Raw genomic sequence first — 27443 nt, 5'->3', positions numbered from 1 at the left:
GGGGATAGGATGACACAAAGTCAATACCCTTCCTTTAAGTCTTATCTTGAAATGTGAGAAAGTGTATGCAAATTTGACCACTTGTGAGTGCAATTTGAACAAAGATGGCATTGTGTCTTTAGATACTACAACCATGGCATACAGTCTTTTTTACTTTTTAAGTTTCACTGGTCATGAGTATAATCCCATCACTTTATGACACCATATATACTTGGAATTATACTGCAGAAGAGTGTAGAATAATGAAAAGGGAAGAAAGGTTGAATGGATATGAGAGGTTTATATTATTATTTATGTCAAATATGAAGCTTTGATGCTTTGACTTCACGTTCACCTCATGGAAATGAAACAATAATAAATAAATAAATAAACAAACAAAAAAATAAATAAAACTTTATCTTTTTTTTTTAATCAAGTTTAAAAAGAACGAAACAAAATTTAAAAAGAAGAGTTGTTAAACTGAATTGCAGATTCCATCAGTGATATTTTAAATGCCACTCCTCTTCGTTCGTTGATCTAATCTTCATTGCCAATCTGCACAGCCCCATTGCTTTAAAATATATGAAGTATAGAACACATTACTATTTTACCGGATTTTGGGCTCACATGTTATTAAATAGATTAAAAAAAAAGAAAAAGTATATAGATAAATCATTAAACAAAAATATTTACGTGTAGACACAACCTCAACACTGTAAAGGAATATGCGTTAAGTTGTTCCTCACTTTCACTAGTTTTATCTTTGTTATGTTATAGAAACTCATAGGAATCGAAGGATTTCCATCTCAATGATGTTGAAAAACCAGGTTAGTAAGGTTGCAGTCTAGTCTTCTACGATTACAACAATGTGAAATACGAATGTGAAGGAAATCTATTATCAAGAGCGAAGAAAATTGTGTAAGGAAACATGAGATTTTGTGTTGTGTCTTTCAACATGGAGCTACACGTGCGCATCTTCGGAGAAAACCCACCTCCACGTCCTCCCACTGCCGAGAATCCAGCTTTTCTCCGACACATTTTCATGCACATGGAAATCGCGTGAAAGACCATTTTTGTTTGTTTTCGAAGACGTTCCGGCACCGCGATGTTGCGCAGTAGGGACGTGGCGATGACGAGGCGGACGAAGACCTCGGCTATGATAACGTAGAGCCTAGAATCGTGTGCGGCAATGGACCGATTAGCGGCGCGTGGTGAGACTCATCGATCGTCGATCTTCTATATTTCACTGTCAGGTGAGAGTTCTTTGCATATTTTTGTCTGATTTTGGGAGTTGCTGTGTGTCTGGGAATAGAGACGAAGTGTTGTAGTTGCGATGGGCTCCGTTGAAGTAGGATCAGACGTTCCGGATCTGCATTACGGTGGTGGTAAAGGCAGTGAAAAACACAGGGATCGCTGCCCCACCACTGTCGGCATCTGCTACGGGCGAGTCGCGGACAATCTCCCCTCGCCTCCCGAAGTCGTCTCCCTCCTCCGAAGTCGAGGTGTGACTGATGTAAAGATCTATGACGCGGCGGGCGATATTCTCCGCGCATTTGAAAACTCGGGTATCATTTTGTCGGTCGCCGTTCCGAATGAAGAAGTCGCTGGCATCGCCGACAGCCAGGTAATGGCCAACAGCTGGGTCGAGAAAAACATCCGGCCGTACCCACAAACCAAGATCGGGTCGCTGGGAGTAGGGAACGAGTTTCTCAGCGACGGCAGAAACGATGCGTCTAAGCTAGTGCCAGCTATGAACAACATACAGCAAGCGCTGGAATCTGCAGGACTGAACCACATTAAGGTGTCCACTCCACTGGCTTTCCAGCTGAGCGTCTCCTATCCACCTTCAGCTGGACAATTCGCGGACAAGGACCTATCCGTGGTGAGTGGCATTCTGGACTTCGTGCGAAGGAAGAACTCCGTCTTCATGATGAATATCTATCCATTCTTCGCCTATCGGTTTGATTCCGTCAACATAGATATTAATTATGCGCTCTTCAATCCCAACGCGCCCACGATCAACGATTCTGGGAGAGCGTATCGAAACCTCTTCGACGCTCAGGTGGACTCTGTCTATGCTGCAATGAGTCGCCTGGGGTATGCAAACACGCCGCTGATGATAACAGAGACGGGATGGGCTTCTGACGGTGGCGGAGTTGGTGCAAGTCTGCTGAACGCAAAAACTTACAATAACAACCTCGTCCAGCATGTTCTCCGCAACGGCACCCCTGTGCGGCCGAATGTGAAGATTCAAACCTTCATATTTGCTCTATTCAACGAAAATCAGAAGCAAGGGTATCCGATTGAGAAGAACTTTGGACTGTATTACCCAGATAAGAGACCCGTTTACGACATTAGGCTGCAGGCGTAGCGCCTCTTGCCAAAACTTGCAGCGACTCTGAACTCGTCGTTGAAACTAGACTAGCATCTGCGTGGTAATTTCATTTGTGACATGTTGTAGATGATTTGCTTAGTTGCGTGTACAATAAGGCTGCAGAGCTATCTATATAGCATGAACCTGCGATCATGATTTCAGAGTTCAATTCAAAACTGGATTTCCTGGATTTAAGTACTCAAATTAAGTGAGATTTTTTTATTTATGATCATTCTCTGCAAAGCCATGGACAATTGCATGATTTTCGCTATCCAAATGTTTGATTATTGAGTACCGTCTCTTCTCGACGAAGACCGTGCTTGTCACCAGATCAAAATGAAAGAGCAATTTGATTATTACCTCCTGAGCCGAACACCCTGAATGAGATGGACAATACATCAGCACTCGTATTAAACTTCCAACTTCATCAAACTCAATTTTTATACATGAGATTATCAGCAACTTTTGTGATGAGAAGAAACGCTGTCCCCCAAAAGATACTTGCGTGGCAATGCCCTTTCGTTCTTTGTTTCAACTAAGGGTTTGCCGAGCAGCCAGTTAGGTTTCTTTTTGACATTAAATTAATCACGAACTTAACTCGGCTAGTCTAAGTTACAAATAATCAATACTGAACTTGGAAGTTCACTTGCTTATAATGTGAGCAATTTTGCTGCACTCGACACGAAGAGGCAACAATGTTAAGTGCCTGGGGAAGAACTGCCAAATCCCTCCCAAAGAGCATGACAACAAGAGTAGAGCCAATCCTACACAGAGCTACAAAATGGTTACTGCTGAATTGCGTGAAGACACTGGAAAAATTGGAGAATACCACGGCATGTCGATTTGGGACTCAATGTGGTTTGCTCGCAGATGATCATTGAAGCTACAAGATAGATTCTCAAGGAAGAAATGATAGTCAAGAGAGCAGTTTGTTTGTAGGTAATGAAGCAAAAATTGTACCCATTTTGGAACCAATTGTCATAAAGCCCAGCACGTTGTCTCTAGAAGGCTGGCAGGAAAGCTGCTTACATGCCATCCTCCCACAGGAGAGGTGCTTACATACCAGCATTCCACATGTACGAAGGGTATCATCGAGATGCAGGAGCAAAACTCTGAGGCGTATTACTTTTAACGCAAACGACCAGGCTTTACAGAGCGGTGGCAGATGAATTCTCATTGCCGAAATTTAGTTTCAAATGAAATGATTTTATTTCAATTGATTGATAGTTCAGATGAAAAAGTTTCAAAAACAACGAGGAAGATTACAACAATGTCATCCGTAACAGACGCGGCCAGTGGGATGACCCTCGACATCGAAGGCAACCTGTAGACCTGCAACCAGGGGCAGGGAAACAATGGGGTATACATCCACCATTTTGACCTGGAGAGACGAATTAGATACCGACAACTAGTCCGGCGTGCCGTTCAACAACCCCAACGACTTTATTGTAAAAAGAGACGACTCGGTCTGTTTTACAGATACCGCGTATGGTCGGTAAGCCTAACCTACTCATCAAAATTTAAACGAACCCTATCATTAATTTGTGTACCTGCACGACAGCAAAGGACATGTGTCTTAGCTATTTGGCTGCCCCTATGCTTTGTCAATGTATACCAATTAGTAAAACAAACAAATTTCTAAGCAGACGAGGTCAAAAACAATGACCTCTGAAGCATTAGTACAAACGATGTAAGAACAATGTGTTAATTAGGGTTTGATGTTGGAGAACGTCAATGCCAGGATGAAGGGGTTCAGATCCAAACAACTAATGTTATACCAGAGTTATCGGGTCGATCCAGGGTCTGGCATCGTTGACGCCGTGGCGGATGGTTTCACTCTGAAGAACGGCCTTGTGTTCTCTGAAGTCGAGAACGTAGTGTAAGCCACTGAAGGAAGCAACAAATTATTAATTTCTTCCGCAAATGGAATTTGAAATTCGAGTGTACAGTGTAGCTTCGAGCAGCTACTGCTTTGAAGCAGGCACAATTTCCACGGGCTCCTGGTCTGGAGGGTGCAGAAATGACAAAAGAGACGAGATAAAACTACACATCTACGTTTTGACGGTGTACTCCGACGGCTCATTAAGGTCCTGCCGCATATAAGCAACAGGAGTGTACGATGCAAAGGCGCATCTGTTGGGGATGCCGACTGATGTCAAGGTCGACACTTACAGAAAAGTTTATGTCGGCTCCAACTGTAGGGTTCAAGGTAAACAATGACCCTACAAAGCCACTAAACTACTAATATAAGTTCCCAGTTTGTACATAGAAATGAAATATAACCATAACCTGATTGATTTTTGAGTGCGCGCAGCAACAGCATTCGATCACAAGGGCAAAGCATTAGACTCATCCAACCGTCAAGCGTCACCAACGAGAGATTCGGTGGCGAATTCCTCAACAAGCTCTTCATTCTGAAAGGCACAGGTATCTACAGCATCGAGCTCAAGATAATTCAACCTAAACTTAAAAAGTGACTATGACATTACTCTACAATTAATCTACACCGATTTACCATCTGCTCACGCAGACATGCTTCTGATGTAGCTTAAGGCAGGCTGTGGTCACCGGAATCCACTACGCAACCGGACATAGAAGGTTACGGAGGCACTGAAAACCACCAACTCGGATGGATTCGCAATCAGTATTGCTCCAAGTTTTGCTAGCTGATCGGTGCTCACATCGACTTCTGAAAGACCATTTTGCAAAATGGCTGATATACACACTGCATCAAGCAATATTAATTTTCTCCATTTTTACTCCTCACTGATCATTGATTGTTACAAATCAAGCAGGGCGTCGACGATGACCTGTCTCGAAGATCCTGAACAATTCAAGCAGCTTACGTAACCCTAATCAAGACCACCATGAACATAAACATGCCAAAAACGACAAACAGGATGAGCCAAGTCAAACAGCTTGTTTTCCAGCTCTGGCTCGAAAGAGCGCCCATGCGAACATTTGCCCTGTTCGTAGAAGCAAGGCTATACTCAACAGCATCCTCGGTGCTTTCCAGCACCTTGTCAGTTTCATGAAGCGCCTGATCCATCATCAGGCTACTCTCCTTGAGTTGTGCCGAAAGCATCACCATCTCATCCGTTAGCCCCTCTTGAAGCTCCCGATGCCGCTGCATCAAGGACTGCAAGGAAGCGTCCACCCTCGCCGGAGGCCGAGACGATTCCCTTGCTCCCAAATTACCCAACTCATCCCCTCGAAGCCGTCTCCGCATACCAGACACACTCATCTCAGGCCCTTGACTAGCATCCGAATCTCGAATCGCCTCATCAATCTGAGGTAGGTGCACAAAGTCCCTCAATTGATCCCTCAGTGTCTCCATGCTCCCTTTCCAAATGCTCTCACCATCAACTACTTGTGCTTGAACTTGAGCTACCGCTTGATCTCGATCATTATCCGCAAACTTACAATCTCGTATCTTCTGAGCTACAAGCTCAATTTGTTCCGCATACTCGCGAGCTCTGGACGCAGGAATGGTGGCCAGTTCCTGACGCGCCGGATCTCCGATAAGCTCCGCAAGCAAGGTGCGCATCGTGGCCACATAGTGCACCAGCTTGGCCTCGTTCGCCTGGTTCACTTGCGCACGCAGCAGACGCTTCAGATTCACCTCCGCCTTGCTCAAACCCATCGCAATTTCACCAATTGCACTCCAAGGAACCCTAGACGCACCAATGGCTTCCCCTCCACTCTGCTCACTCTCAAACCCTAATCATCCACACCGAGAAACAACTCGAACTCATACAAAATCGGTGAGGGAAGAATGAACTGCGATGATAGCCGTGGCGCATCACTTCGACGCAATTACTCCTGTCGATCGTGGAGTGAGGAGACCTCGATTAGCATCCCTTCGATGGAGTTGCGCAGCTTAGGTGAAAATATCACTCCAACATGCGTCGAATTGTTTGTCGATTTCCTTCCTCCGTGCATGGAATGATGTTGGATTTCCTCCTACAGGCAGATGAACAAACCGAGACAATTGAGTAGGGTTTTCTGTTAAGGTGAACAGCGATACGATACAATTACGAGAAAAATCGTTGAGCTGGAGAGACGATCGCCGCGACGGCGAATCTAAACTTTGGCAGAAGGCAGCGCGCGACAAGTGTTGGAGAGTGGGTGCCATCAGCGGCGGAAGGCAACGGTCTCTAAAACCGTGGGAACATCCTTGTTGTGGCTGAGAGTCAACCTCCAGAGGAAAAAAAGTTTAAACATGCACATTATTGAACTACTTTCGAAAATAAACAATAATTATTTTCAAAGTTTTAAACTTGAATAACTGTAGCACATCTCGGAACAACAATTCAAAACATACAGCTATTTGAAGTAACTTATCATAAAATATCATTGCATATTAAAGATGTAATTTTCACTTTACATTTTATATTTTCTTATATCTAAAATATTTGGTAATATAATGATTATAATTTTTAATTGGTAAAGTGTTAAAGAAGTTATAATTATGTTAAATAAATAAAATAAAATAATAAAAAACAAACCATGTTCTCTCTCCCTTGCTTTCACATACATATATCTATCTATCTATATATATGTATGTATGTATACATGCATACTTATTATTATAAAAAAATAAAAAAATAAAAAAACGTCTTTTTATACATACTCTTTGGAAACGTGTTTTTTGTAATGATAAGACAGTCACACATACGTGCAAAAAAATGCACCCAAAGCAAAAAGATGAACAAAAATTGTTCCAAAGACAAAACCAGATAGATTTTACAATAATTATTTTTGTCCCTTATAGCAAAAAAAAAAGTTGCTAGTAATAGTGACATAAACAACCTTTATCATTGTTCAATGTCCAATTCAAAATTGATACTGAAAGATGTGTTAATTGGAAGATATTTTGTAGAGTTCAAAACAAAGATTTTAGTTGTCAATGGTATAAGTTTCTGCTGTTGTATTATAAACCTTAAAAATAAATAAATAAATAAAACCAACTTTAAGTATGAAAGTTATTTTTATAACTCAAGTATAGTCATTGAATGTTTGAATCAATTTTGAAATCATTGTAAAGTTTTGAAATCTAATATAATAATTATTAATGTTTTAGTTCTATTTATTATTTATAAAAACACAGCACATGTTTAACATAAGTATTACATTAGATTCAAACTTTTTATGTGTAAATATATCATGCCACAATATTTGAAAGCATAACTTTCATTTGTATAATATTTTATTCTTTGATTTAATAAAGATATTCATTTTTATTTTTAAAAAAAATTGAAAGCAAAATCAGAAACCAAGTACACAAAAATAATAATAATCACATGGATATTCTGTTAGACAATATATTATTGTGGCAAGATTTTGTTTTGGATTCACCTAAAGTCTCTCTTTACAATCAAATTGGGAAAGATTTATAGAAATTCACTTGACAAAGTTGCATTTAATTCTTTCAAGCTAAACTTTTATTCTTAAACTTAATTTTTTTTTCCCATAACTTTCAATTAATATGTGCTGAATTTTTATAAGAAATAAGATCATACTTTTAACTGCTACCAATACTTTTGAATTGTAAATTCTTTATTCATCTTGAAATGTCTTACAAAAACCAAGGCAATATTTAGAACACCATTTTATAGGCACCCAGAGACTAATTCTATGATATCATATCTCAAAAAACCTACATTCAACTAGTTTGAAAGTTTTTGTATAGCTTAATAGCAATAAATTCTACACTTATAGAGTTCCTTACTTTGAGGTATAATATTTTAATTACTTTAGTTCTATTTTATTTTATTTTAAAATATTTTTTATATTAATAGGGTGTACTTGATGTATTAATAAAGTATAAAAGTCACAACAAACTACTTAACTCTTTATATCTAAAGGTGGAGTTAAATGTACTACAAATGTTGAGCAATTTTTAAGGCAAGCTTGTCTACATTGTTATGTATGATTATTCCATGTTGGAGTATTTTAGAGTTTTAATTGATAACTAAATCACGTCTAGAACAAAGAGTGCCATTAACCATCCAATAACTATTCCATCTCTTAAGAAAGAATGGTTCTAGTTGCAAATGCTTTGCTTGTTGAATTTTGACAAATTTCCAAAAGATTTGTCTACATTCAATAAGAATTTGCTAAACTATGCTTCTACTGTGGAATATACTCCATACTTTATTTTAAAAGAAAAACTTGAAGAATTAGATTTAGATAGTTTATAAATAAAAAATTCTTATTATCAAATGGATCTTCCAAAAATATTTAAATTTAGATAAAACAAGTTCTATAAATATTACTTGTTATCAAATGAAGGCTTTGCAAGGATCCTAATTCCAAGAATTGAATTTTAATTTGTCCAAAAGAGATCTAGCCTACCTCTCAATACGACATGCTTGATGACAATCTCAAGATTGATAGAAAATAGATTTGGACTTTCAAAATTGATCCACATTATAATGACCATCAATATGAGCATTAATTTTATCCCTCCAAGTTTTGATTTCAACATGTTTGTGCCAAATAAGCCAAATAAATATATTTTCTTTACAAAAATAAAGATTAGATTAAGTATTTTTTTTAATTAAACAAAAACTTTAGATCCAAGAATGAATCCTATTTTTCTGCCACAAGATAGATAGTAGCACTATTAGTTTGTAATAACTTTTTGTCAATTTTATTAGAGTATTTCATGATTTCTTCACTGGTAATATAAAAATAAAATAAAGAATTAGAAGTTAAGTCATTGACTATACCATAGAAGAAATCAATTCCAAAAGGTTTTTTATTTTTTATTTTTTTAAAATTGATTTAGTGTTTAAAAAAATTCTATTAATTTTTAAGAAGTCTTTCATGAGATTGATGTTGTCTACTAAGGCTTGCTAAAGTAACAATTCTATGTCAAAGTATAAGCTTCTTGATTGAATGTCTAAACAAAACAACTTTATATCTAAAGAACAAAGTAAGACAAACCACTTATTTCCTTTTATTCCATCCTCTTTTGATGGAAATTAGAATATTACTTTAGAAATAATATTAGATCTCATTTTGTGAAAATATATCTATTTATTGGATTTTAAAAGGACGTTGCTATATTGAAGTATATTTTAAAACGAGATTGAAAAACAAATTTGAAAAAGGTTCCAAATAGCACCATTAAGTAGAAAATGTGACAAGTGGTGATATTGGCTATTTGAAGAAATTATATTCTAATAAAGACTATTTAAGTACGTAATTGAACCTTAATGGGATTATAAATAAATATCAATGAAAGAAAATTGAGGATTTCTTTTAAAAAAAAATGGTTCCACATATTATGAAATATAGACTAAGAATTGAGCCAATAAAACTTATATATATGCAATCAAATTGTTACAATTTTATTCCAAGTTTTAGACCCAACATTCTATTTGTGATATGGAATGAATGACCATACTAAACTTTTTGTCTAATTTATAAAAGCCATAAGTTTAACATTCATAATGTAATATCTAAAATATTATTAGATTTTTGCTTGGTTTTGGTAAAGAGTTAGTAATACCTATTTGCACAAGAGAGCTTTGGTAGAAGCTTTTTGATTGATAATGCTAAGACCATCTTCTATATGAGCTTTGGAATAAACAACCTAAATTAGTTTGGATTGTGTTAAAGAATTATATTAATTCACGAGTAATTCTTAATTATTGATTTAATTTTATAAATAGCCTTTTAAAAGTCTATCTATATGACTACAAAGAAATACAAGGAAGAAAGTAAAATCTTACATATAATGATGGCTCAATATGTAATGTTGATTTTGGCGGAATACCAATGTTCTAATTTTTTTTATCATTCTATTGACCAAAAATTGTTGGATCTTATGTTTGATCTAAATAATACCAAAAGAGGTCTCAATAAGTTTCTTAATATAAGTATTAAATACCTATATCTATTTAAATTGGTTTAGCTAAGAAAATAAATTAATTTTTTTGAATTACTAATAAGTTGTAAATTTGAATTAGTTTATTTGAAGACCTCACTTTAGGCTAAATTTCTTAATAAATTTAATTAATTAAAAAATATAAAATTTCATCTATAAATCATAATTTTAAAGTTATTAGAATATTGACTAATGACTTATTAATAGGGACTCCATGGAAGAGAGATATTTGATATATGTTGTTCTTAGATAGTATTTTGAATAGAAACATTAAGAATTTTATCAACTAAGATGAAAAGATACAGTGCCAAAAGGCAACCTTGTGTTACACCTCTTTTTATAAGAAAATAGTTTGTAAAAGTTTTAATAATACTTACAACTATACTTATACTAAGAAAATTAATTTTAATCAAATAAAGAAAGAAGTCGTCAAAAATAAGAAAAATAAAATTTTAAAAGAAAAATAAAATAGTAAAAATAATTTTACGTTGTTTGGAAATTAGCCTAATTTATAGTCTTTTGGATAACTAAAATATTATCTAATATAAATATCAATAAGAGAAAAGAAATTTGATTATGGTTAGTAACTTCCTTAAAAATTCTTTAGAGTTGTCTTTGAATAAATTTAGTATAGATTTTATAAGAGATTTTTAATAATACTATGGACCTCTAGCTACCTAATTTTGTTTTGTTATTTTTTTTGAGCAAGGAGATAACATGTTCTCTAATAATGTAAGATAGAAAATGGTAGTAACTAAAGTATGATTAATTATAGAAATATAATCATTACCATTGATATGTTAGAATGTTTAGAAGACTTTAATATCTACTCTTTTTGATTTTGGTGTCTTTTTTTTATGTGTTATTAATAACTTCTTCTAATTCATACTTACTAAAAAGTTAAAATAAGTCCTTATTCATATGCTTTGTGATTTTGAAAAGAATATCAATAAGCATGGCAAATGCAATATCCTTAGATTTTTAGAGATTTTTTACATTTATTTTGTAAGAATTGGAATAAATTTGAAATAAAAAAATTTCAAATCTTAAAGGTCTTTTAAAATTTTATCTTCAAAATTTTAGAGTTTAGTGATAATGGATTTAGGAATATAATTTTTGAACATTGTATAAAATACTTTATCAAAACTATCACTATGTTGTTTCCATCTATTCTAAGGTTGTATTGATATTTGTTCTTATGTATAGTCTGTAATTTAGTTGAAGAAGACTTGTAAATTTTTAAACTAAGCTTGAAGGCTAATTTCTTGTCGATTGGCTTAAAGAACAATTTACACTTCTTATATTTGTTCTTATAATTTGATACATTGCTTAAATCTTAGAAATGCTTATTTTTATAAAAAGATCTTATAGAATCTTTAAATTATTTGTATTTAATGAATAAAAGCTTATGTGCTATTATAGTGAGACCAAAACTTCTTATTATGTTGCAAAACCTCAAGATCATTCGAAATAATATATATTTTAAATTTAGATGATCTAAATTTTAAATTTTGAAGTATAAGAGTAAACTCAAGAAAAAAATAATCAGAAATAGTTATGTCTCTTATTATCTAATATTCTTGAATTTGGTATTCCTTAAGAAAAAAAAAAAAAAAAAAAAAAAAATCAAATTAAATTTGTCTAACCTTACTAAAATCTATATTCTTTCTCCATGATAAATAATTTAATAACCTACTTCATTTGAAAGAGTCCAATAAGAAAAAGCAAGCTTGGAAGTAATTCTAAAAATTATTTTTGTTTATTTATAGTAATCTATTATAAAATTATGATTTTTTTATGCTCTATATCTTTGATAAATATCATGGAAATAATAGGAACTAAATTATCAACCAAGTGCTTCCAAAGTTGACATCTATCGTCTTAATTATTGGAAGCATAAATATTGTCATATTATGTGAAATCTACTTGAAAATGTACTAGATACTCAGTTGTGGAAAAAAAAATAGTACTTACAACAAAATGATCCTAAAAACTTTAATAGAATCCTACACAAACTTTAATCAAATTATAAAAATGCTAATCAATCTTTAATTAAATCCAAAAAAAGTCTCAAGAACTTACAAGAGAAATATAAAGAAATTATATATTAACCTTAATAAAATACATATAATAAATAAAATCTTTAAAAAATATTTTAAAATATTAAAATAGAATCTTAATTGAATCTTAATCAAATCCTAATACAATCCTCAATAAATTCTAATAAAATCTTAAATCAAATCCTAATTAAATTCTAATCAAACTCTAATCAAATCCTAAATTCCAATCCTAAATCTAATCTTAGACCAAATCTTAATAAAATCCTAAATCCTAATGAAATCCTAATCAAACTTAAACCTTAGATCAAATCCTAATAAAATCCTAAATTCTAAACAAGTCCTAAACAAATCCTAATCAAATATTAATAAAACTATAGATAAATCCTAAATTCTAATCAAATATTAAAAAAATATTAAAAAAATCCTAAACTATAACCATATTCTAAATCAAATCCTAAAAAAATCTTAATCAAAGATTAGATCTTAATCAATCTTTGATTGAATCCTAAATCTTTAACAAATTCTTAATAGAACCTGCAATGGATTGAAAATTTAATAACTAATGCTCGAATTGTTGATTTTGACTCAAAATTTATAATCTTTGCAACAACTAAGTTAAAAACAAGCACAAAAAATTTGAAGAAGATTACATATATTATAATATACATATAGATAATCTCTAAATTCCACTCAAGTGTCAAATCGCCTTCTTTTTTAACCTTGATGTAGATATTCTTGAACCACAATCTCTTAATTTCACCACTCAATTCATTCCAAACTTTGCACAATTGTTGGAAGTCAAACTAACTACCTTTAAAAAAAATTGTATTTCAATCCAATTAGCAAATTGATAGATATCTTAAAAATCCTCACTAGTCCTTTAAATCCCAATTTTTGAGACTATAATCCACAAAACTTTTATATCCTTTAATCTAATCAATTGATTAACCTAAAATTTCTTATATGCATTCACAACAAGCAAAACAATAAATTGCCATACTTTTTCTTATAAATATGCTATAAAACTCATAAAATCCTCAAATTTGTAAACTTATTTTTATTTTTAATTAGGTTCTTCTGTAATAAAATACTTTCTTTCTTTTTACACCTAATGGTTGTATTACTACACAATAATGTTCACAATGTCAATATTATTATCTAAGATACTTGACAATGTGATCCATAATACAATATAATCATGACATTATTTACATTACTAATTTCACATTTAATTTTGAAAAATATTAAAATGCAAACACTTAATCAAATTGGTACATGAGGGTCAATCAAGCTTTAAATAAGAGCTAGATGCAATCTTCAACAATATATTAAACTTAATGGAAACTAGATGAGAATAACATTTAGATTAAATGGATCAAGATTTGTTGGTTCTAAATTCAAGATTTTGTCATTCTTCAAAATCCTACTAATGTTATTCTTCAAGATAACTTTTCTATAATATTTTCTAGTCACGATTTAATTATATATATATATATATATATATACATAAACCTTTTAAGGGACTAAAAAAATATAAATTTGATTTTATAATTTATTAATATTAATAAAATCCTATTAGAAAAATCAAAATTTCTCTTAATCTATTATTAATTTTAAAAAATAAATTCTTATTTAAAAAAAATTAATCTCAACCAAAAATTTGAAAAGAAGTTAAAGGAGTGAAAAAAAAAACTTTGAAGTTAAAAAAAAGGTGAAATTAAAATTAAAGATGCAGAATTGTTAAAATAAAAATAAAAAAATAAAATCCTACATCAAGTCAATGAAAATGTATATCTTTCTAAGCTTTAAATGAAAAAATTTGAAAAAGAAACATTTTCAAGACATTAGTTTAAAAATTAGACAAAAAGATATAAAAAAATAACAAAAATGATGGAAATTTTATCAAAAAAAAATAAAAAAATATAACAGACTTGTAGAAGAAATATATCTGAAAGTAGTAAAAACCTTAATGCTAAAGGAAAAGGAGATACAAAAAGAATAAAGAAAACAAACAAACAGAAATTGAAAACAAATTGAAAATACAAAGAATCAAATTCAAATTATTAATTAATCTAAATTCTCGTTAATAGATTCTTATTAGTATTTTTTTAGTACACAATTATTACACATCATTCCCTTAAGAGAATATTTGATAATGGTTGTTTATCTCATTTTTTTAAGTTAAAAATAATACAAAATAAAAATAGTATTTTTAAGTGGCAACACTCTAATTAATTTAGTGCTATATTGTAGTGTTTATCTTAATAACTAATATTAAATATATCCCTTTTATAAAAAAATTGTTTGATAAATAATTGATTGAATTTTAGTACAAACATTAAGATTTTAAAATATACTAAAGAGTTTTTTAATCGATATAAGTTATGTACATATAATAACTACGAATTAATTATATATTTTATAATCCTGTAAATGCATGTGGTAAATACTACTTTTAACACTTACAATAATCCAAATAAAAAAATAAAAAAATCATTTTTGTGTCTAAGGTTTTTACTCTATAAATAGTAATACTAGTATGATTTTTGATCTACAATTTAGCAATCAGTTTTTTAAAATAAAAATTAAACATAATTATTTCTTCTTAAAATGAATACATTTAGCATGTATATTTATATATATTTTTATAATTAAATAATTATTTTATTTGACATGAAAAAAAATTTGACATATAATTTTAATTTCATAAAAAGAAATTATGATCTTATTTTCATTTTTACACCTCTTGACACATTACAACATTTATTCAGTAGTTGCGATACGTGAATGACTCAATGTGTGCGATCACATGGTCATCACATTTAGATTTGATCAATTTGTTTTTCCGTACACATGACATGATTGATCCCTGTAGAGTTTTGTTAAAACGGATTTGCACGTAATGGTGCATTCAATATCGTTGCATGAAACGCTCTGTAATTGGAAGTAAGATGGATGAAAAATCACTCGTCTTGCTCTTTGGATGAACTACCAGGTCTTCGTCCGTTAACTGAGCGGGACTCATTCCCGCGCCGTGGGGAACGGTTTTGGCCGGAAACCGAGGAATCAGTCCAAGTGGTCATTGGAGCCGTTTAAAATTCAAAAAACACGCTCGCCCCTTCCAAGGCAGACAGTAACGGCTCTCTAGTGTGTGCCCCGGTCACACTCTGCGCTGCAGATTTTCAGCCAATTCCGGCTCCCCTCTCGCCCATTCTCACTCACTCTTTTGTTCTCCAGGCATTCATTACGATGCTACAACCTTGTAGCCAATTAATGCTCTCCCTCGCTACTTGTAGCTTCAGTGTCCGCAATTTCGGGCGGCAATTCTTAAGGTTATGCAGTTTGTGAGACTGTTCTTGTTTGCTCGCGTCGTGCTGTGTTTCTCGGTAGGTGATTTTCGTGAAGAGGCTGAGGGGTTGCGGAGTATGGGGCAAGAGAAGAGATATTGGTGCGGGTTTATCGCGTGAGAGAGGGGATTAGAGGAGAGGCGTCGGTGTTTTAATCAGGAAGTAGAAGAGCAGTGATACAGGAGGAGAGGGAGAGGAAGTGAGAGAGGAGGCGACATGAAGGGGATTTTGAGCCGGGCGAGAAGCAGTCCTCGAGGGGGCGGGGATGCGTTGGTGAAAGAGAAGGAACCCTTCAATGTGGGGCCGTACAGGTCGAAGAGTGCGAGCCCTGGGCGAAAGCCTCGTAACAATAGCGAGAACGTTCCTCCAGATAGCAACGCCCATGTAAGTCTTGTTGATGCGGCTCTCATTAGTAAGGTCTTTGTTTCGGGCGCATTCGTGCGGCCACTGTTTAAAAATGTACTGAAGGTCTTTGGTAGTGGCTCAGTCTTTCATCGATACGTTGTGATCGCTGATTGTTCATGGAATCGCAGTTTAGTATTTCGCTTTCCTCAGTTCAATTGAGAAATTTATGCTGAACGGAATTCTACTCGCGATCTTGGGACCTAGATATATTTTCACATATTTTCAGTTCTATTGTACGGATTTGCGAGTAATTTGGTTAGTCTGTAGGGCATCCACCCTAATTTTATTGAGTTATTCAACTACGTAGGGTATGTCTCTTTCGAATCCCGGAAAATATCCTAGAAGAGCCAAATAGAGGTACTTAATGAGTGAGTGTACCTGCGACGAGTTGACGCACTAAAGTCAGTGCCTTGTGTAAGGGCTGACTTGAATAACAACGTATAAATTTCAGGCAGCTGAGGGGATGTCGCCGGTCCAATGCAAGGCTGGGATGTCGAAGGCGTCGAAAAGCTCTAAGGAAATGTTTGCTTGCAACAACAACAGCCCAGCTCTTCCACCAAAACCTCCCAGGCCTTCCCCTGCTCGAAACGGTTGTGGTCCCACCCAATTTAACGATAAGAGCCACGGCCATGATCAGGGTGGCAATATCAAACGAAAAATTAATTGGGACATGCACACAGACAACGCCACCGCGGCCTCCGAAACATCCTCAGCTGACACGGGTGTCAAGGTGCGTGCTGGATTTGAGAAGTCACCGTCTTCTAGTCATGGTTGTGAGCGCCGGATGTAGGATATACGCCAGAGGCTTCTTCGACATTTTGTGATTTGAAGCTTACGCCACCGTGCGGATTTAACAGTTTTCTGTGCCACTTTGATTCTCTCTCACACGGTGGGAGAGTACAGGTAATTGTTAGAGTGAGGCCTTTGAACAAGAAGGAAGAGGCAGAGGAGGCTGAGCAAGTCGTGCACCGATTATCGGCCACTGGTGTTTCGCTGGCCGATCAGCTGTTCACATATGATGCAGTGGCTGGAGAGGATGCGTCGCAAGTAATTTTCTGTTTCCCTCACTAGTAATTCACTGCATGTCATCCACAAGATGCGGAACTCAATAATTGTGGCATGAGGACGATTTTTTGCAGAATTATCGCATTCTCTGGGGTAACTTCATGTCTGACTGACTTAACACTGAAATGCTCTTGCAGGAAGCTGTCTTCCATATGGTGGGTCTACCTATGGTGGAGAATTGTCTCGCAGGCTTTAACAGCTCTATCTTTGCGTATGGGCAGGTATCGTGTTCCTTCAGAATTCATCTATCCTTGAACCGCATGTTACGGGGAGTTGGCTAAATCCTCAACGTCGCGTATGCAATGACTCTTCGTCACAATGAGTTTTGTTCAAATTACTGAATGCTTTAGATACTGGAGACGTTCGAGTCCTAATCCGCTGGATGCTGCCGTTGACAGACGGGCAGTGGAAAAACACACACTATGTGGGGCGTGATGTCAGAATCAGAAGACTTCCCTTCGGAAGGCCGAGGCCTTACTCCTCGAGTTTTTGAGAAACTATTCGCTCGTATTGATGAAGTGTGTAAACTACTTCCTTTCAAGTCAGAGGCTTTGCATGCATTTGACGATTGGATTGACTATCCATGTGGTGGTTCTAATCGTACATTGTGAATTTTCAGGAAGAGAGGATAAATGCCGACAAACAGCTTGTGTATCAGTGTCGATGCTCCTTCTTGGAGGTAATGGGTTCCACACATGGAGGCAATCGGGGTGTAATGCACTTTAAAGGAACATGTTGAAAAAGATCCCGAATATGACTATCGTTGTGTTCATCTTTGCAGATCTACAATGAACAGATAACTGATCTGTTGGAACCTTCTTTGAAGAATCTCATGGTATCCTCTATTCCATTTTGTCAATGTTGACGGAAACCACAGTTTTAAGTAATTCACAATTGAAATTGGAAGTAATGAATTTTCGTATCGGGTCGCCTGCAGGGGAAAGGAATCCTCACTATAATCGTAACTCTACGTTGGTGGGTTCATGTATAAGTACAGATTAGAGAAGACACAAAATCAGGTGTTTATGTCGATAATCTCAGTGAAGAATTTGTCTCATCAGTTCAAGACGTGACTCGCATTCTTATCAAGGTACAGTTCTCTTTCAGTGACTTCTCCTGCTGAAGGAACTGCCGTAGTGTTTTGGATTCTAAGGATATCAGGTTTCGACCAAATGAGTGACATGGGTACTTCGTATGAACAGGGCCTGGCGAACCGGAGGGTAGGTGCAACAACAATGAACAGTGAAAGTTCGCGATCTCATTCTGTCTTCACCTGCGTGATAGAATCTCGATCTAAGGTGTCTGTTCCACGCTCTATAGCCTGGACATCTGGATTTCATTTCACTTATTGATTTCATTTCGCTCTACGTACCACACGGCGTAGTTATATGAGCCGATTGCTACAATGCCATTGTCGCAGCAATTAACTGGTGACGAACACACTGTTGATCTGCAGAGTGAGGGCGAGGGCATAAGCAGCGTTAGGAGCAGTAAATTAAATCTTGTAGATTTGGCAGGGTCAGAGAGACAGAAACAGACAGGTTCTGCCGGCGAGCGACTGAAAGAGGCCGGAAACATTAACAAGTCTCTTTCGCAGCTAGGGTAGCTCTCCTCACTTAACATTTCCGACATTGAATTCTGAGATCGTATTTGTCCTGAACTGTGCACTACTATGTTGCTAGGTCCAACACTAACTGATTCAACTGGTTTTGCAGTAATGTGATAAACATTCTGGCCGAAGTTGCACAGTCTGGAAAACATCGTCACATACCATACCGAGATTCTCGTTTGACATTTCTGTTGCAAGAGTCTCTAGGTGGGAACGCGAAACTGGCTATGATTTGTGCTGTATCTCCAGCAAGCAGGTATGCCCACATCAAAGCCTCTTTGCCTCGTTCGCTTGAAGGATTTTGTGGTATCGTTTTCTTCGTTCTCACTCCCGTTGTTAGTGCTTGGACTCGACTAACTAGACCTTCAAACGCTGACTTCCACGTTGCAGCTGCAAAAATGAGACTCTGGGTACACTAAGATTCGCTCAGAGAGCGAAGGTCATCCGGAACAAGGCAGTTATCAATGAAGAGAAAGCCAACGATGTCAATCTTCTACGCGAGCAAATCCGGCAGCTTAAGGTTTCTCTTGGTCCTAGCTGCCATAGTTTCTAAATACTGCAGTCTGTCGTCGGTTTTGTTTCTGGAAAAAGAACTGACAACTATGCGTCGCAATGAACTCTGGATATTATCAACAGTGGTGCTCTGGCTCGAGCGTGAGGTCTCAACCTGTGACGTGGACTTGATATCCTGACCCCATGGATTTTCCTGAGTGCAGGATGAGTTGACAAGGATGAAATCAAATAGTGGTGCGGAAGCTGCTGATGGGAGTGGGTATTCCACTGGCTGGAACGCCCGCAGAAGTTACAACCTTCTGAGGCTCAGCTTGGGTCACCCAATGAAAGCCCCACTGCTTCTGAACGATGACAATGATGATGATGATATGGAACTAGACGATGACATGGAAACTACTTTAAACGCGATGGCAGTTCGTCTCTCCCAAGGAACTGGCGTATCCCAGTCCACAGACATGGAACTTGGGTCTCCCAAATTGCGGGATTCTTGTAAGGTGAAGAGTTCCGGCAGTGAGGAGGGGAATGACCAGAATATCAGGACCCTTGCGTTAGGCAAAGCGGTGGAGGATACACCTAGCATTGAATCCCCAACCACTGGCGTTGTTAATAACGCCAACGGCAATCTTCTAGCGCTGGACGTTCCCGACGCACCTTCCAGTAAGTCATCTGATCTTAACATGCCACTAGAAAGTAATTCTCCAAAGGGAATTAAGAAAGCATCAGGAAATGGGATGAAGTTTGGTCTTATTCCCCTCGCTGAGAACGAAGATGTCGTAGATTTTGGTGCTGAAGCTATTCCAGATGTCAAAACCGTTCTTCGCAACTCCATGTCCATGCCTTCTCCGTCACCAAGAGATCGCCTGGCTGCGAGTCTCCAAAAAGGCCTCCAAATTCTTGATCTTCATCAGAAGAGCTCTTTGCGAAGGTAAGAGAGTAATGCCGTTTTTAGAAGCAAAAGTTCATGCATTTCTTCTATTTAGCGTAATCCGCATGTAGAAAGCTAGTCCTTGTTATATTTCCATTAAACTGAAAAGGTTTTGGGCTTGCGCAACATGTTCTGAATCTCTAACCATTCGGAACTTCTGTACTGCAGGTCTACAAATATCCGATTCTCCTTTCAAAGTGACCCGAAAAGTCTCCGGGAACCAGAGAAGGAGCCAGTAGGGATGGCCAGTATTTGCTCCAAATGCCAGCTGCGCTCTTCTATGGCAGGTGTGAGATCCTCCTTCCAAATCCCGAATCCGAACAAGAAACCCCTGTCTCTGGAGGCGGGAGTTCAAGTATCTCCTCCTAAGGCGCTCTCAAAGAGCGCCGAGTTGGCTGCCTTTCTCGAGATTGGTTGTAAGACTATGTTGCCAGATTCTCCTGACAGCTCTCTTGAGATGTCAGGCGACAGTAAGTCGGAGAACAAGGTCCTTACTCCTCGTAAACCTGAGTATGCACAGGTACGCGAACATTCCTCTTGAATAACTTAGCACACTTACGTAATCTGAATTCAGTGTTTCTTCGATATTTCACACGCTCTTCTAGGCTTTCTTGGTGTCCCCACTTTTCATGCATGCAAGGTCGTATGGGAAGGACATCCCTCTGCGGACCATTCTTGAATCAAAATTTTTGAGTGCTGCAATCAGTTCTCACTGAACTCCTGGGTCCAACTATGAATGCAGGCGATCGAGGCTTTGCTCGCCGGCTCGATTAGGAGGGAAAGAGAAGCTGAAGAGGTTTTGACTCAGCAAGCTTCCGAGATAGAACAGCTCAATCGTCTGGTACAGCTCTGAACTCATCTCTATGCTTGTGCGGGTACTGCTGCGTACATTTCATGATGATTTGTGTTCTATCTCAACATATTACTTCGCGTCCCACGTTCAGATACTCGTTTTTATTTGATGGTTTATTCGCCTCTTGTTACCTGGCAAGTAATGTCTAACTGTACTGTAGGTACGTCATTATAAGCACGAAAGGGAATGCAATGCAGTTATCCAGCAAAGCCGAGAAGAGAAAATCGTTCGGTTGGAAGCCCTCATGGCCGGTGTACTTCCTCGTGAAACCTTTCTAAGCGAAGAATGGGCAGCGCTTCTTCATGAACATAAGGTAATTACTGTCAAATTGCTGACCTGCAGTCGCGTATATCCACTGCCTCGAAGCCTAGAACAAGAGTGTTGTGGCCGTGATCGTATTTCTTGTGACTGCTTGAATGCCTTACGCGTACAATGTGCTTACAGCAGGTCTGTGTGCTTGTGTGTCAGACCTTGCAAGAGAAATTCGATAAGCATCCCGAGGTTACTCATTCCAAAATGGAGCTTGAGAGGCTACTGGATGAACTGGGTCGTTACAAGACCTTCTTTGACCTCGGAGAAAGAGAAGTCCTTTTGCAGGAGAATATGGACTTGCGAAACCACCTTCAGACTTACCTTGAGTGTGACACGCCAGGACCTGCAAAGCAACGGCGGCTCTCTTTGACTTCGAAGGCCATCCGTGAATCGGCAGCGGGTCTTAGCCTTCGAACTACAGTTTCTCATTGTCCTTTGGAATCGGGTGATGCCCCTGAGACCGATCAGTTGGCGATCGAGCGTAGATTGTGGCAGGAGAGAGAGCTCGAATGGCTCACGCTGATGGAGGAGATGCAATCTGAGTCTGAAAAATATAGGCTACTTGCAGAGAAGAGGAAGGTCGAACTGGATGGCGAGAAGAGGTGTGTTTTCATAGATCTTGAATACGTAGTTTCTATGATGAATTTTCATCGAATCCGAAAGCATGGTTGATGGTTGACTCCTGCTTTCTTTTCGTTTGTTTTGTTTTGTTGACTGGAGCTTCTGCATTGCGACCACGTGAATCCTGTAGAAGTCTGACAACTGTAGAATATAATGAGGTATTTGCAATATTTGGTTGTAATTAGTTGTGTCATTGTTTTGAGGGGCCAGGTGTGCCAAAGAGGTACAAGAAGCTCTTCAAATGGCAATGGAAGGGCACGCACGGCAGTTAGAGCAGTATGCTGAGCTTCAAGAGAAGCACATCTCTTTGCTAGGGAAGAACCGGAAGATACGCGAAGGCTTGGTAGACCTAAAGAAGTTAGCTAAGAAAGCTGGAGTCACTACCACGGACACAAGGTGGTTTGAGTGTCAAGCTGAGCAACTCGTAGCTATGCGGATAGACCATGAGCTTGAACGCGATGCTGCTAAAGAGGAGGCCGCGGCGTTGCAAGCGCAGCTTCAAGATACTGTCGAAGCGGTAGCGGCTGCTGGGGAGCTGTTGGTGAGGCTTAAGGAAGCCGAGGAAGCTGTGTGCATGGCCCAGGTACGACTTCGTCTACCATAATGATATCAGGCTAGTCATAACCACTTCTCTGGCTCTTGTTCATTGTTCTGATCAGTGGGTTTATGTTCTGTCCAGGATGCGGCAGCTATGGCCGGTCAAGAAGCGAATAGGATTCATAGGGAAATGGAGAAGCTGAAGAGGAAGCATGAGGCTGAACTAGCTGCAGTGCAACAAAGCTTGCTGGAGACTCGTATGCAGAAGCCACAGCTGTGTCCCATGTGCGTCATGGCTGAGAGGGTGAAGTTTGAGTTTACGGAGGTTGAGCCTGAAACAACTGCCCGAACCGAGTCGAAGTCCAATATGCTATCTTTCAGGTCATTATCTACTCCTGGACTTGGTCCTCGGAGTAGCTGGAACAGTGGGCCAGACGGGAGTTGTGCCAAGGATGATGAAGAGGAAAGCATTGCTGGAGAACTGGAGGACAGGGGCCTTCTTCTGGAAAATCTAGATTTCGATGAGTTTGTCGACGAGCCTCTCTAAACCCACTCTGTAACTATAATAACTCAACTTACACTTATACGAACAAATCTATAGAATACCTCGGTTTTAGAATCATCTCAGATGTACGATTGTTTAGGATAAAAGGTTAGTATAACAGAATCACAAAGGGTAGCTCGTTTGCCCAAATTACATCTCTTTAGTATGGCCCCTCATCATCTCATGAGGTCCGTCAGTGTGTGGGGTTGTTTCTATTCCATCCATCGAACCCTCCCTAGTCAGCAGCTGCAGCCCAGTTGACTGTAATTTAACTGATCCTTTTTCTAGATTTTACTCTACTTTAGATTTCATTTTTGAAAGAATACCGCTCACTTAACCAATCTTTCAAAGAAACCGTTGAGTGTCAATAGCTGCAGCACAATAGTTTTGTATTCTGAATTTTCGGTATATAATCTTCTGGAGCTACTAGTTTCAATTAATCTTTGTGGCAGACTTGAATATATTTTCCTCCAAATTTTTTGACTTCTTCCGTATCCATGGTTAGAAGTGAAATATTGCATTCAGCATTGAATACAACCACAGTTCAATGATTAGAACTCATTCAATTGCTTTATCTATTGGTTGAAATTACAATTCATGTGGTATTCTTCCCTGTCAAAACCATTACTGACTTGCATTTATCGATGGAATTTGATGAATGATAGAGAAATTAATCTATTCTGAGACACTCCATTTGGTTTGGATCTTAGATTTAAGGTTACTGATAACTCCTCCATTCAAATAATTTAAACTAAGCTCAGACATTAATGCTCCAATTTATCAATTTTGATTAGATAAAGGCTAGTAGCTAATTTCATCATTCTAGTATACATCACTTAATTCTTTATGATTTGGTAGTTTGTGATTCATCTTAAAGTATCTTTATAACAAGTAAATCTTCATTTTGTAATTCAAAAAAGATTCTATGGTAAATATTCCTATTAAAATAAAATAAAATAAAACCAATATAAGTTGAGAGAATTTAAGTCATTCAATGGACATACTTAATTAACTAAATAAGAAGTATTAGGTAGAAGATAAATGTATGTAGATTTGATAATATCTTGTAGTAAACTTTTTAGAAGCTTTGTAGATGTAAATTTGACTTTACATATGTTTACAAATCATAGATAAGCTAGGAACTTGGCCAACAAGTTAGCCATGTATTGCACATATTGGTGGCTTATAGTACAAGTTGACTATGTAGAACACATGTAGGAAACTTGTCTTGTAAGTTAGACACATGACTAGCAAGTTTGACACATGTCAAAGGTCTTAAAGAATGTCGCCATTAAGCTTCTAATTAGATAGAATGTATAGAAGTAAGAATAAAGTCTTCTTCACTTTTATCAATGCCTTTCTTATTTTTAATCTTGTTTCCAAAATCTTGAGTCTTCTTGTCTTTGGCAATAGCCATTTTAGTTTAATACTATACTATTTTTTGAGTAAATATCTATTCTTTTGAATGGTACAGGAATATATTGATGTTTTTATTATTTGTGATTCATATCCTTGATAATTTTGTAAAAAATGTATGTATATTATTTTTGTATAAATAACTAATCAAAAAAGAATCTTTTATCAAGATAATAAAATAAAATAAAATGTAATTTAAAAGAATTAAGCAAAAAAATATTAAAAAATATATATAATATTATATATATTTAATTAATTGATATGATATAAAAGATCATAATATATGTATAGAAATAAAAATAGATTATAAAATTAAAATCTAAGATTTTTTATGTACTTTAATTATATTTGAGATAATATCCGAGACAAGAATTTGATGAAAGCAAATAAATAAGTGAGACTTTTTCAAAGAAATATGATAGAATAAAAATAGGAAAATATATATATTAAAAAAGAAATTAAAATTGGTTTGTCAAAAGACAAAGAAACTAGAGACTCTTGAAACTAGAGACTCTTGAAACTAGACTAGAAGCAAGAAAAGAATTGACAAGAATGAAAAAGGCTTCACTCTTGCTTCTATATATACTATTTATCTAAAAGCTATATGGTGACATTCTATAAGACATCCAAAATATATTGTTTTTACACAACATGTATCTTAACTTATAAGACAAGTTTTTTACATAAGTGCCATATATTTAACATGATCCATAAGCTACTAATATAGATAGCATGTGATAACTTGTTGATGAAGTTTCTAACCTATCAATCAACTACAAATACATGTAAAGTTAATATAATATCTATGATGCTTTTAGGAAGCTTCTCTAGAAGACATTATGAAATTATTCTACTTTTACTTACTTCTACCTATTCATATTACTTAGATAACAATTACAATAAATATATGTTTATGACATTATCTCTTCTTCTAGGGACAAGTTCCATGAGGAGCAATAATCACATATTGAAAAAATCTAAGATGAGGTGATATATATTTGCCATGTATATTAATCTTTATTCTTTTCAAAGATAATTGATAGGTCATCTCAACTGTCGGTAATGTTCCATTCCAAGGTGGAAAGATCACCATGTTATTTAATTATTGTTGAGACCTTTGTAACTTCTTTCAAACAAAACATTTGCAATACCATCAAAAGTCGTTTCTATCACCAATAAAATTACCAAATATTAAGACTCTTCTCAAGTCATGATACCAAACACATTATAACTTACCATCTATTCAAAGAAAAACATGTTTTTCTTGAAGGTCTTCATTTCTTTTATGTCATCTTCAAGGTTGTGATAATTGTAATGTTTCATCTAGTATGTCAACAAATGATGGTTCTTGAGTTGAATCTATTGACTGCTGATTATCCATCTCTTTAATCCTATAATTATATAGAAACTACAAACAAGGATAGAAGATAAAATACAATATCTTCCAAATTATGTTTCATTTATAGCAAAGATTTACTATTTTTAACTTGATTTTAATAGATGTCATTGATGAAAAGCTTTAACTTTCTTTATTATATTTATAAGATTTTTTGCTACCTCCCATATGTATTTATTAATATTATATTTGAACCAATGAATAAGATATTTCAACCTAAGTTAGCATTGCTTCAAGTCTAAGACTTCTTCGACCTCAAATTCTTCATTATTATCTACTTTTATAGGAAGTGGTGGTATTTGTCTTCTTTCCAAGATATTCACTATTTTATATGGTTTCAAAAGAGATACTTGAAATTTGAGATGGATTTTTATAGACTCCAATAGATGTAATCAATAAGCAATTGGATTGACTTCTTCACAAATAAAAAATGGTCCAAAACTATGGTAATCCAACTTATCACAAGGGCAAATAGTTTTAATATTATGACAAAGTAACCATACCTTATTACCAACATAGAAATAAGGTTGTTCCTTGTGATGGGCATCTGCATTGCTCTTTTGTTGTTCTTGAATCTCTGTTAGTCATGCCTTCATGGTTGTGTGTAACTCAAATAAATTATTTATCAAATCTTTTGCTTTAGGATTATCATCTTTTAAAAATTCAAAAGCATCAAGTTGTGGATGATAATTTTAATTAGCAAAGAAAGGTATTTGTTATATGGAAGAATATATTGTATTATTATGAATAAACTTTACCAATGACAAAAGAATTGTCCAATCATCTTATTCGTAGTTGATTATATGCTTAAAATATTCTTCCAAAATTTGATTTATATGCTCTATTTGTCCATCGATTTGAGGATGGAAAGCCAAAGATAGTTTTATGTCCATCTTTAAAATCTTGAAAAGCATTTTTTCAAATCTTAATACAAACTGAGTTCTCGTATATGATATAATATCCTCAGGCAATCCATGATAGTGATAGATGTTATCAAGAAAAAACTTGGTTGTTTCTTCACTTGTGATAGATTTTATACGTGATACAAAATATGCTATCTTTGTGAAATAATCTACTATCACAAACATAGAGTCATAAGAACTTGAGATTAGAAGTTCTGTGCTAAAATCCATAGAAACAAAAGACCATGGTTGTTTTGAAATAGATAATGGTTGAAAAAGTCTATAAGATCAATGACAAGGAGTTTTTGATCTTGAACAAACATCACAAGATTGTATAAAATCTTTGACTATCTTTTATATTTGGAATTATTAAAAATCCTTAAATATTAGTTCTAAAGTCTTATTGTACCCAAAATATCCTATTGCTATAAAGTCATGATAAGCTTGAAGAACAAATAATCAAGCTTCATCTTAGAACATATAAGCACCCCTCAAAATATTGTAGATTGTTCTTAAATTCAAACTTAGAAGTATCATGAAACTTTAAAGTATTTTTCTTAATATAACAAATAAGAGGATTAGAAGACATACTTGATTGAACTTGATTAATAAAAATTGAATCAACAATTAGTGTTAATTTCATTGCTTGAAAATGAAGTTAGTTTGGCTTCAAGAAAATTATTTGTTA

At 35.7% G+C, this 27443-nt stretch overlaps 3 protein-coding genes and 1 long non-coding RNA gene across 6 annotated transcripts; 3 read left to right on the top strand and 1 right to left on the bottom strand.

Moving 5' to 3' along the window:
• The first annotated feature begins 1098 nt into the window (after positions 1 to 1098).
• On the top strand, positions 1099 to 2585 carry LOC112294224 (glucan endo-1,3-beta-glucosidase). The gene has a single exon (XM_024544483.2). It carries the CDS (start codon positions 1313 to 1315, stop codon positions 2348 to 2350), a length of 1038 nt encoding a protein of 345 aa, XP_024400251.1. The 5' UTR covers positions 1099 to 1312; the 3' UTR covers positions 2351 to 2585.
• A 137-nt stretch (positions 2586 to 2722) lies between these two features.
• LOC149987513 (uncharacterized) lies at positions 2723 to 5106 on the top strand. Of its 3 annotated transcripts, none has more exons than XR_016498123.1 (4): positions 2723 to 3848; positions 4095 to 4232; positions 4372 to 4562; positions 4668 to 5106. It is a non-coding gene; the product is annotated as an uncharacterized LOC149987513 (long non-coding RNA). The 3 variants fall into 2 exon arrangements; XR_016498122.1 differs by having other exon boundaries at positions 2723 to 4232.
• LOC112294032 (uncharacterized) lies at positions 5084 to 5996 on the bottom strand. Its single transcript, XM_024544124.3, has one exon. The coding sequence runs from the start codon at positions 5994 to 5996 to the stop codon at positions 5196 to 5198; it is 801 nt and encodes a 266-aa protein (XP_024399892.1). The 3' UTR covers positions 5084 to 5195.
• Positions 5997 to 15629: 9633 nt separating this feature from the next.
• Positions 15630 to 23481, top strand: LOC112294844 (kinesin-like protein KIN-12A). Its single transcript, XM_024545758.3, has 19 exons — positions 15630 to 16041; positions 16514 to 16792; positions 16966 to 17109; positions 17265 to 17348; positions 17526 to 17645; positions 17747 to 17806; positions 17909 to 17962; positions 18125 to 18217; positions 18330 to 18425; positions 18584 to 18729; positions 18843 to 18992; positions 19127 to 19256; positions 19453 to 20174; positions 20343 to 20694; positions 20917 to 21015; positions 21188 to 21340; positions 21496 to 21941; positions 22171 to 22543; positions 22640 to 23481. The coding sequence occupies exons 1-19, from the start codon at positions 15874 to 15876 to the stop codon at positions 23042 to 23044; spliced, it is 4074 nt and encodes a 1357-aa protein (XP_024401526.1). The 5' UTR covers positions 15630 to 15873; the 3' UTR covers positions 23045 to 23481.
• The last annotated feature ends 3962 nt before the right edge of the window (positions 23482 to 27443 follow it).

This window comes from Physcomitrium patens, chromosome 17 (genome assembly GCF_059467195.1).
Source record: "Physcomitrium patens ecotype Gransden chromosome 17, ASM5946719v1, whole genome shotgun sequence".
Lineage (NCBI taxonomy): Eukaryota > Viridiplantae > Streptophyta > Bryopsida > Funariales > Funariaceae > Physcomitrium > Physcomitrium patens.
This window is presented reverse-complemented; position numbering and strand designations above follow the sequence as displayed.